The 12,383-nt window shown below is 41.4% G+C and overlaps 1 protein-coding gene across 2 annotated transcripts in view; it reads right to left on the reverse strand.

Annotated features, from left to right (window-relative positions):
- Positions 1-12,383, reverse strand: part of cfap221 (cilia and flagella associated protein 221) — a 382,896-nt gene that overhangs the window by 183,372 nt on the left and 187,141 nt on the right. For both annotated transcript variants that reach the window (XM_085986538.1, XM_085986539.1), the window contains exon 12: positions 3,030-3,119. In XM_085986538.1, the coding sequence (XP_085842664.1) occupies positions 3,030-3,119 (90 nt within the window). The remainder of the gene's footprint in view (positions 1-3,029; positions 3,120-12,383) is intronic.

Raw genomic sequence — 12,383 nt, forward strand, 5'->3', positions numbered from 1 at the left:
GGTTCTGCTGGTGCTGCGGCTGGTCTTTGTCCTCATCTGATGTCCAGAAGGGAAGGAAATAAATGGCTCCCATGCTTCTGGTAAATGCCTCAGTTGAGGAAGCGCTCAAGGTGGCGAGAGGGGTTTCCCAGGAGGTCACACTGGAGATGGGTGTCAGGCTCCACGTGGGAAAAGAGTTAAAATCACAAAGGCCTTTCAAAATGGCATTATAGAGGCAACTTAGTGCTTGTTAAGGGCCTTAACGGTCTATCCCGCCTCTTGGAGGCGGGACAGAGACGGGACCATTAGACACGATTTAATGAAAATTGCTTGGAGGCGGGATGGAAGCGGGGTTGGGCCCGCCCGCCAGTTTTTGCAATTTTAACCCCCCACACGCCTCCAATCCCACCTCAACGGCCCAAGGAAAATCGAGCCCATTAAGTCTGTCTATGTCCCTTTGTAACTTCTTGCTCCCATCTACACAACTTACTGTGCCTGCTAATTTAGTGTCATCTGCAAACTTGGAGATACTACTCTCTATTCTTTCATCCAAGTCATTGATATATATGGTGAAAAGCTGAGGCCCCAGTACAGTTCCTGGGGAATACCACTTGTGATATCCCGCCAATCGAAGAATGTTCCCTTTATCCTTATTCTCTGTCTCTTACCTCGCAACCAATTATCAACCCAAGTCACAAGGTTATCTTCAATTCCATGCACTTTCATTTTTCCTAATAATCTCTTGTGTGGAATCGTATCAATGCTTTCTGGAAGTCCATAAAACAACTTCCATAGACACTCCCCTATTCATCATGCTAGATTATTCAACTAGATTAGTCAAACACGATCCACCCTTCACAAATCCATGCGGACTCTCATGGACGTTGGATTATATACCTCATGTTCTCTGTGGTCTCCTGGAACACGTTTTGATTGACTTCGGAGGCCAGAGAGGAATTTCTCAGAATTTATTTCCTCCTGAATTGGCCTAGGATTTTATTTTAATCTGGGTTTTTTTTGTCTCTCCCAGGAGATTATGTGGCTTCTAGTGGGTGGGATCATTGGAGGTCATGAAACTTAATTGCAACATAAATATATGGGACAGGCTCGTAGGAGCAGCTGGTCTTTTCCTGTCTATCATTTTTGATGCTCATAAAAGGTTTTGTAAATACCTTTTTTTTTCAAACATGTTTTTCATTAAAATGGCCCAGAAATTCGGGTCGGAGGCTTCCCGCGGGTGCAAGCCTCCGACCTGCGCTTACCTAGCGCGTCGACCATTGTGCTGTGGGCCCGTGTAGGATTCCGATCCTGGGCCTGCTCCAACTGCCGGCGCGCAGTGCTTGCATATCCCAGGGGCGCAGTTAGTTCGAAGCATCCCCTGGGATCATGTGGGCCATGGAGAGCCAATGGTAGCAGGGAATCTGTATTCATAGATTTGACAGGAAAACCTGTCAAATCTATGAATACAATTCAGCCCCAAAACATAACTAAAACTTCAAATAATTTTTTTTTTTTAATCACATTTTTAAAATAACTATAAATTACATAAAGTAACTATTTTAAACAATAATTTAAATTTTTGAAAAAATTAATTACCGTTTCTAACGTGGCTAAAAATAAACTTACCTTTCTTTAAAGTATTTAAAAATAATAAACCTGTGAAAAATTTTTTTAATTTTACTTAAAAGCAGGCCTTGCGAGACGTACCCTCCCGGAAAAACCTGCAAAAAAACCGGAAGTTCCAGGCGTACGCGCTGCCTCTCCGGCGCACGTGTTCAACCTGTGAACCCCTTCCTTTAAGGGAACGGAAGTTCTGGTTTCCCGCGCATGCGCAGTGCATGCACGAAACCGGCACTTTCGTTGGGCCTACGCGTGAGTACCCAGTGCATACTCACCCGTGGGGACCCGACGTTCTGGCCCATTTTTTTATGTGCTTTTTTTTCCCTACTGAGTACTGAGTCAATGACTATCTTTGTGTCCGCTGCTGTGTGGCTTCCAACTTTGCCCCTCCCTCCATTCTGAAGCAGTTGCAATGGATTTCCCATCAGGAATCTTTGTTGGAGGAAGAAGATGAGGAATGGAGGAAGAAGAGGCTGGTCAGGTAACACAGGACATGTATGGCCAGTATCCCCATACCAGAACATACAAACCAAGGCACTCCTGCCACCAGCTGCTCCAGAAGCAGTGCTTACGGAAGCCAAGCTTCACAAAGAATCCATCAATGTATATGCTGCAACATGACTTTCGGTCTGCCTCCACCATAGATACGGCACTGCCAGTAGCTGTGAAGATCACCATTAACCTGAATTTCTATGCAACAGGTCACTCCTGGCTGCCTCAGGGGACATCAATAACATTATTCAATCAGCTGTGCACAGATGAATCAAGCAAATTACAGATATATTACTTGTTAGAGCAAGCCAGTTCATCACCTTCTCCATGGACAACCAGCAGGCAGGAATTCCAGCAATGATGGATTGCATTCATGTGGCTACAATTCCATTACATACATCAATAAGAAGGCATTCCACTCATCCAATATCCAGCAGCACTGCATCATGCAAATAAATGCTAACTTTCCTGGCAGCTGCCATAATGCTATCCTTCTAAGGCATCCACCTTGCCTGCATTCTTTCAGCCAGAAAGTCAAATGTCTGCATGAATGCTTGTCATCACCTCTGCCAGCAAATTCAGCTACCTTTCTGTAAATTTTGATTTTCTCATAATCTAGCACATTTTTTGACTAAATTGTTAAGAGAATCCCTATGTATGTCTTTACAGGAGCAGGAACCTAAGTTCCATCTTATTGTGGTACTTAACTATGAGAATTGTGCTATTATATGATCGGTTTTCTATTTTTTTGCCACCAAAACTTAGTTGTATGATCATATTGATTTATTCAATGAGAAACATTGGATGGAGTTTTATTTCCTCAAAACTGCTTAATAGTCCACCCAAAATACCATTCGGCTTACCAGTTGGAAAAAACTGTCACAACCCAAAAGTATTGGAATGTTTTGTATGACGGTAGCTGAGAAAACGTAACTAACCTGTCCAATGGCTCGTAGAACACGGATCAATAAAGTCTCTGTTTTCCGCTTTTGAAATTCGTTTTCTGGTAAGGGAACATCTAGCTTTATCTATGAAGTAAAAACATCAATGTTATTATATGTGTTGGACATCCTGGGCCATGAGGAAATAAATACACATCTCAGATTGAAGAAAAACTTGCATTTCATGGCCTCAGGATGTCCCAAAGCGCTTCACAGCCAATGAAGTACTGTTGAAGTGTAGTCACTGTTGTAATGTTAGAAACACGGCAGCCAATTTGCGCAAAGCAAGCTCCCGCAAACAGCAATGTGATAATAACTAGAAAATCTGTTTTAGTGATGTTGGTTGAGGGATAAGTATTGACCAGGACGCTGGGGATCATTCCCCTGCTCTTCTTCGAAATAGTGCCATGGGATCTTTTACGTCCACCCGAGAGGGCAGATAGGGCCTCGGTTTAATGTCTCATCCGAAAGACGGAACCTTTGGTAGTGCACTACTCCCTCAAATTCTGAATGGAGCCACAACACAGATGCATTATGAAAATACAAATAGTTAATTTTTTTCTGTATTGACAGGATCTGCAAATTTTCAAATTTATCAATGTAGTCTAGTTGGTCAGATGCATTTTTCTATTCAGGACCTTCATTTTGATTTTGATACTCATATTGTAATATTAATCTGGCAATTGAAATAATCACATCATTCAAGATCTGGTCGATGGCATAAAATATGAAACATGGTGGGAAGAATTACTATGTGTGCCACCTGCAACAAAATTGTAAGCCTATTAATTTAAAATGGATTTAAGATTTCCTTATGAATGGCACACGGGAAATCATTCCCCCAGGTTAGTAAGACAATGGGCCATATATTCCGATGCCTACGGGTGTGTACGAGCTGTGTACACACCCGTAGGGACATCGGAAATGCCGGTTTCAGGCATGCGAAGCGCGTGCACCGAAAACCGGTATTTCTGATCTGTCAAGAATACTCTTGACAGATCGGATGCCTGCCCTAGAGAAGGGCCTCTGCGGGCGGATAATTCCGCTTTCTGGAGAACCTCCACCCACAGAAAACCCTTAGAAATCTTACGCCTGGTAAAAGCAGGCGTGAGGCCTGCTTTTACCAGCATAAGAGTTGAAAAAAAGTAAAAATAACTTTTTTTTTTCATTCAGTTATTATTTAAAAATACTTTTTAAAAAAAGGTAAGTTTATTTTTAGCCCTGTAAAAAACTTTAATTATTTTTTTCAAAAAATTAAATTTTTGTTTAAAATATTTAATTTATTGTAATTTCAACTCATTTTAAAAATGTGATTTAAAAAAAAATTAATTTAATGTTTTACTGTATTTTGGGGGTGATCTCCATTCATATATTTGACAGGTCTATCTGTCAAGTGTATGAAGGGAGATTCCCTTCTCCTATTGACTCCCCAAGGCCCACATGATCCCAGGGACACTTACGAACTGCACGCGCCTCTGGGATACGTGGGCCCTGCTCATTTCGAGTTTTGAGAGGCCCAGGAGCGGAAGTATACGCACCTCAGGAGCCCTCAGGTAAGTTTGTAGATTTTTTCGAGATTGGAGGCCTCCGCACGCAGGCAGCCTCCGATCGGAAAAAAAGGACCAATATGAAAGCTTTGATGCTGACTTATAATATCGCCTGTTCCTTCTACCAATGTTTACAATACCTGGGGTTCTATAATAAAGATCTCTAATAACTTTGTCCTTGAGTAGTTTGTAAAATAACCTTTATTAGAAAAAAATGAATTCCGAGTCTTCCTGCCTTCTTCTGAAGGCACTGATGTGTGTTGGAGTATGATTCTTCAGATGCTAACAGCTCTCGTATCTTACTCTAGTGAGCATTCTTCATGTATGAACCTAGAAAGTCAGGCTATTTCACTGCAGGTTGAAGAATGGGTTTGATCTTGTCTTCACACATCTACATGTAGATCCTGTCAGAAGAGTAAGAAGTCACACAACACCAGGTTATAGTCCAACAGTTTTATTTGAAATCACAAGCTTTCAGAGCGCTGCTCCTTCGTCAGGTGAAGTGGAGAGATGCATAAAGACACAGCTTATATAGTCAGAGAATAATGCCAGATGATTACAGGTAATCTTTCTAACTGCCATTTGTCGCCAACGCTATCCACCAGATACATCGACGACATTTTCTTCCTATGGACCCACGGCGAAGAATCACTGAAAAGACTACACGATAACATCAACAAGTTCCATCCCACCATCAAACTCACCATGGACTACTCCTCAGAATCCGTTTCATTCTTGGACACACGAATCTCCATCAAAGACGGACACCTCAGCACTTCACTCTACCGCAAGCCCACGGACAACCTCAGGATGCTCCACTTCTCCAGCTTCCACCCTAATCACGTTAAAGAAGCCATCCCCTATGGACAAGCCCTGCGAATACACAGGATCTGCTCAGACGAGGAGGAACACGATGGACACCTACAGACGCTGAAAGGCGCCCTCGTAAGAACGGTATATGACGCTCGACTCGTCAATCGACAGTTCCGACGGGCCACAGCAAAAAATCGCATAGACCTCCTCAGAAGACAAACACGGGACACAACCAACAGAGTACCCTTCGTCGTCCAGTACTTCCCCGGAGCGGAGAAACTACGCCATGTTCTTCGCAGCCTTCAACATGTCATCGATGACGACAAACACCTCGCTAAGGCCATCCCCACGCCTCCACTACTCGCCTTCAAACAGCCGCCTAACCTCAAACAGACCATCGTTCGCAGCAAATTACCCAGCTTTCAGGAGAACAGCGACCACGACACCACACAACCCTGCCACAGCAACCTCTGGAAGACATGCCAGATCATCAACACAGATACCATCATCACACGTGAGGACACCACCCACCAGGTACATGGTACATACTCATGTGACTCGGCCAACGTTGTCTACCTCATACGTTGCAGGAAAGGATGCCCCGGAGCATGGTACATCGGCGAGACCATGCAGACACTGCGACAACGGATGAACGGACACCGCGCAACAATCGCCAGGCAGGAGTGTTCCCTCCCAGTTGGGGAACACTTCAGCAGTCAAGGACATTCAGCCTCCGATCTTCGGGTAAGCATTCTCCAAGGTGGCCTTCGAGACACACGACAACGCAAAATCGCCGAGCAGAAACAGATAGCCGAGTTCCGCACTCATGAGGACGGCCTCAACCGCGATCTTGGGTTCATGTCACGCTACATGTAACCCCACCTGATGTAGGGTCACCCAGACTCGAGTCGTCGTTGGCTTGTTCTCTCTACACAGATGCGGCCGGACCTGCTGTGATTTCCAGCAAAAAAAATGTTTTTCGGTCTGTTTTTTGTTTTTCATACAGACCCCAGCGTCTGCAACATTTGACCCCTTGTGACCCCACCTCATTGTTCTTTGATGTAATGTTTTCCTGACTAACCTGTTTGGACACCATTCACACCTTTGATCGCTGTGATTATCTCTCTGCCGAGGTGTGATAAATGGCAGTTAGAAAGATTACCTGTAATCATCTGGCATTATTCTCTGACTATATAAGCTGTGTCTTTATGCATCTCTCCACTTCACCTGACGAAGGAGCAGCGCTCCGAAAGCTTGTGATTTCAAATAAAACTGTTGGACTATAACCTGGTGTTGTGTGACTTCTTACATTTGTCCACCCCAGTCCAACTCCAGCATCTCCACACCATGACTGTCAGAAGAGATCACCTTTAACATTAGGAATGAGAACGCTGGCTATCCTTTCACTTACAGTGTCAGCTGTGGCTCCGTGGATATCAACTCGCTTCTGAGTCAGAAGGTTGTGGGTTCAAGTCCCACTCCAGGGCCTTGAGCACAAATCTAGGTTGACACTCCAGTACAGTACTGAGGGAGTGCTGCACTGTTGGAGGTGCCGTCCTTCGGATCAGACGTTTCAAAGAAAAACAGGGGAGTTATCCCAGTGTCTTGGCCAATATTTATCCCTCAATCAACATAACAAAAACAGATTATCTGGTCATTATCACACTGCGGTTTGTGGGAGCTTGCTGTGCGCAAATTGGCGGCCACGTTTCCCACATTACAACAGTGACTACACTTCAAAGACTGTAAAGTGCTTTGAGACATCCGGTGGTCGTGAAAGGCACTATATAAATGCAAGTCTTTCTTTTTATACCAGAGGAACCCAGGGTAATTGTAGTACCACTATTATTAATGCAGTTGTAATTACCTAATTCAGTACAAACTAGGGATTGAATATCACAATTGTGGATTTCTATGGTATAGTACACTAATATATATGCACTCTCTCAGTTATCAGGGAGCCCGTGGGCATTTAAAAAAATATTCAGCCTGAAATTCTGGTCGGACCCAATGATGGACCTGCTGAGCAAGAACTGAATTTGGGAATGAAACCGCTTCCGCCAGGATTGCAACCCATGTAAGATAGGCCCGCACTGTTGTCCAGGGCCCAAACATTCCTTCCACATGAGACAGCAATTACACTTCCTCTAATCTAGTATATGTATTATCTGCTTAGGGTGCAGTCTCCTCTACAATGGTGGGAGGGGTGGGGGTGGGGTGGTCAAATGCCAAATTCCTAAGACGCTCAACTCAAGCTTCATGAACGGTATCTCATGTTACTCCAAGGCACCCTGCAAACCCCTGCTGTGAACACTGACTTCAATAACTTTAACTTTAGCTATATCTTAATTTTTAAACCCGTTTTCATTTCACACGGGTTTTCCATCGCTCCCATTTCCTTGCATTTATCTCAGATCTCTCATCCTTAGTTATTCATGCATCCTTTGTTTCTTTAATGTCTTCATACTTCTATTACAGTATTTGACTCCGATGATCTGTTATATCATTCCACAGACACAAAAACTCCACGCGAGACAGCAATTTATATGCACTTCCTTTAATGTGGTATACTGTATTATCTGCTTTTGTTTCTGTGCATTTGCTTGCCTGTTTGTTTTGTATATATATATTCTCTCCTCTTTTTTCTGATTGTATTAACATACCTGTCTGTCTCTTATTTTTCAGTTTTTAACAAGCACCCGAAATATCGACTGCTGCCTCCACAGCTGCTGATTGACCTGCTTTGTGTTTCCACTTTTTTATGTTTCTGTTTCATATCTTCTGTACTTAACATTTTACTACTATATTTGTTGGTATTGATTGAGGGAGGAATATTTGTGAGGACACTGGGAGAACTCCCTACTCTTCTTCAAACAGTGCCATGGGATTTTAACATCCGTTTGAACCACTGAAACAGCAGACGAGGCCTTGGTTGAGCATCTCATCTGAAGAACAGCACCTCTGATGATGCAACACTCCCTAAGTACTACACTGGGTGGCAGTCTAGATTATGTACTAAAGTCCTCAAGTGGGGATTGGGACACACCTTTTGACTCAGAAGTGACAGTGCTACCAATTGAGCCAGAAAAGAACAATTAAAAATAAAATATGAATAATTTATAAATGTATAAACATTGGTGCTTGTGGCAGATAATAAATGAACTTGTGCAGAAAAGGCATATGAGATGTCCTGCCAGAGTATGGAAATAGGAGTTCCACCAGGAAGAAAGCCATTTTTAAAACATGTATTTTACAAAGAAATTGAGATGTATTTTATACAAAATATTCTAAGATGATTTTGTGACTTTCGTGTGGAATATACCTTTAAATATTTTCAGGGAAGTACTGGATTGAAGTGACACTCTTCTAGGTATATGAAAAAAGTTTGGCAATAACTTGTAATTTCTGGCACTGATTCATCATCCATATCTAACTTCAGAACAAGAATATTTTAAATAGGTGCAAAGGCACTCTGAACCACATATTCTCATCTGGTTCAAGCACATCTGGAGTAAGCACTTATCTATTGTACATGCTGCATTTCATTTCATAGCAAATGGTTAATTTATCTTATCTGATACAAGAATGACCTTTCTAAATTAACATACATCTCAGATGGGTTTCATTGCCTTGTACACTGACAATTTGCAACCCTGTAAGCAGGGTCAACCTGACTTTTTGTGGCAATTGGCACAAAGAAACTAGCTCTACATTATCCAAATTACACAAACCAGAGCTTTTAAATGACCCTTTTTGTCTGTCCCTCCTTCTTTCCTGGAATCCTCACTGGAGGAATTAGGCAACTTCCATACAAAGGAATTGAAGTTTTACTGGTTGATGTTCTGTGCTTATCAAAATGAGGCACATTGGTATTGGTGATAAAACACTTTTCCACTCTTAGTACACAGTGTCAACACCAAGCAGTCCAACATCAGATACAAAATGTACCAAATCAACAGTAAAGCTCCATTTACTGTGCTCCTGCATGCACTAGCCCTGACTTCAGAATAGCATCCTTACTGCACAAATCTGAATTTTTCACACCAGGCTATCACTATGTTCTGTTTGAGTGAATCTGCCAATTAATGCCAATATATACCTGACCAGAAAATCTAGGCTCTAAAATATGAGGCAAGGACTTCTAAATCATACAGCAGAGGCTCAATGAAGAGTAAAGTTTCCTCTACTCTGCTGCTACAAGATAACTTTGCTCGAATTCAAAACCTTAAAGCATTTTCCATTCCCCACACTAGCCAACACTGTAGCCTTTCTGAGTGAGATTGCCAAACTAGAATGAAATTAGGCCCAAATTTGGCCGTGGGCCCACTATAGGTTGAGATTGCCAAACCCATTTCATATTAGGCTTTTATAGCCAACAGACAAAAAAGACTTTCATTCTTTTAGTCTGTACTACAAACCTGGTATGAGAGTGAAAGGCTACTATGCTAATTCACTGTAACGTTTAGTCCTGCAATTTTTTAATTGTCATATATTTTGTTGAATAGCTATGGGATGGAAGCCACCCCAAATCTTACTTATTTGCAGTGAGACTTCATTATAAGAATATAGCACTATTAAAAACACACAAATTCATTTTTTTGCTGAATTGGTATTTTCTCATTCTTTCCATACAGCATATCCTTCCCATTAAGCACATTGTTACCAGCCAGCCGATCGCTAGAATCATGGTTATACCAGGATCCTACAATGTACTTTCATCTTACTCTGTAGAAGACACTGAGTCACAAAGGTATCTCATATATTGCTAATTGTTGATAGGTCTGTCTTTTCTTTTTTTCTATTTCTGAATCATTGTTTATTAGAAAGGAACTGTAATCCAGTACTATTTTTTTAAATGTTCAAAACTACCATCACAACACAACTGTAGTTTCAGCTTGATGCAATATTTGAGGCAGACTTGTTGTCAAGCATTGACATTATGTCCAAGCTGTAATTTTTTAAAGGGCCTTTAAAGGGACCTTCTGCATTATCTTATCCCCTAACCAGTTTTGGCCCATGCCATTCTTGATAAAGGGAACTGCATAATTTGTGTCTGAATTGTTTCATCAGATGAGCTGAGCATCTTGGCAGTTCTGTTCATATCTTTTAATGTATAGTGCATAAAACAAATCTGGATTATTTACTTAAACTGTCAGTTAATTGTAAAGCAGATTTTTGTTGTTGCAATACAAAGCTACAGGAGTAATTTATAACATTTATGTAGTTTATTTTTTATCAGCAAGGGCTATTGGTTGAATAATTGGCAAAAAAATGAATATTCACTTCATTTTTCTAAATAATGAATTACCTCTATTAATATGTAATAATTATTTTCAATGCACCATTAAAATAGCATACAAATTGATACACATCTTATTCATCTGCTATTGTGCCACAGCACCTTTTGCTTTTAGTGTGAAAAGTTACATAGAATACACAATCCAGATGATTTACATGCAAAAACTTCTTGTCATACAAATTAGTAAAATAACCAAAGTACATTTTAGAAATACATTGAAACTATAGAGTTATCCTACTTAGTTTCATGATACATTATTACATTATTACCAAAAGAGCATGATTTTTTAGATGTCAAATTACTAGTACAGGAAATATAATGTGGACTTGTTAGGGTAGATTTTCCCCACCGCAGGTGCCCATGATATTTGAATACATGTTGGCAGGGGGAGGGGGCAGGACTCAGAAAACCAGGCTGGTAAGACACAGGTGCTACTCACAGTTATAGTTCAGCTTTTACACACAAAATTTAAAATCAGGTTCAGATGCTAAATTAATATCAGGCTGTGGGTTTCAATTTTGCAACCAAGCCCGATTTGCATTTCATGATCACTCCTGATTTGGACTCTCCCTGTGAAACGGCTCCAACTCCTGACTCTTGCCAATCTGGGCTGCGGTCTTGGCTGCCACCAGCCAGCAGGAAGCCCACCATTTGTACCTCTAATATTAATCCCGTTCCCTCTAAATTGGCTTCTATATTTACATATTAGTCGCACTGCAGTTACCCTGTACATAGTTCAGGGTAGAAAATATGATACACAAAATTATAATATAACTCCAGGAGATTTTATACATGTTCTTAGTTCACATATCATTTGAAAAAAAAAATTATATTTAAATTTGACTCCAGAAATGCTATTATCTTTAAAGATTATGGCAGATGGCATTAAAACTTAAAAGACCTATTTGTATCCCTGTTTGAAAAGTTTATAGTCACACATTCTACAGTTGCAATTGTATAACATACCAGAAAAAGTATATTGTTCTTATTCTAGACAGTATTATGTGGAATCCTTAAATTTCTCCAGAAAAATATGGCACTATAATCTTGAGTTTATTTCTACTGGCATAAGAAAGAAATTCTACAGGTAGGGTTTGGATAAGTATAAACAATAGGATAACTGGATAAATAATTTATTTTAATTAAAAGCTATTTGTATCAGTATTCAACAACTTTAGCAATTGCCAGGAATTTAAGAGGAGATTACCATTTAACTCTTCAAATACTGTAATTGAATTGTCCACAAAAAGCAGGACAAATCCAACCTGGTCAATCATCACTCTATCAACCTACTCTCAATCATCAGCAAAGTGATGGAAGAAGTCATCAAGCTCTTTCTTCTTCTCTCTTAGGCAGTCCCTCAGAACCGCGGATGACTTGCTTTCACATTAAAAATGAGTTCTCAGGTGACTGATGAGTCCAATGCAGTCTCTGTTACAGGTGGGGCAGACGGTGGTTGAAGGGGGCGGGTGGGTGGGGTGCTTGGGTTGACGTGCGCTGCTTGCGCTTGGCTTCCGCTTGCTCCTGGCGAAAAGACTCGAGGTGTTCGGTGCCTTCTCGGATGCTTCTCCTCCACTTTGTGCGGTCTTGGGCCAGGGATTCCCAGGTGTCAGTGGGGATGTTGCACTTTTTCAAGGAGGCTTTGAGGGTGTCCTTGAAGCGTTTCCTCTGCCCACCTGGGGCTCTCCTGCC

Source organism: Somniosus microcephalus, chromosome 4 (assembly GCF_052327205.1).
Source record: "Somniosus microcephalus isolate GS21.2 chromosome 4, FLI_Smic_1.0, whole genome shotgun sequence".
Lineage (NCBI taxonomy): Eukaryota > Metazoa > Chordata > Chondrichthyes > Squaliformes > Somniosidae > Somniosus > Somniosus microcephalus.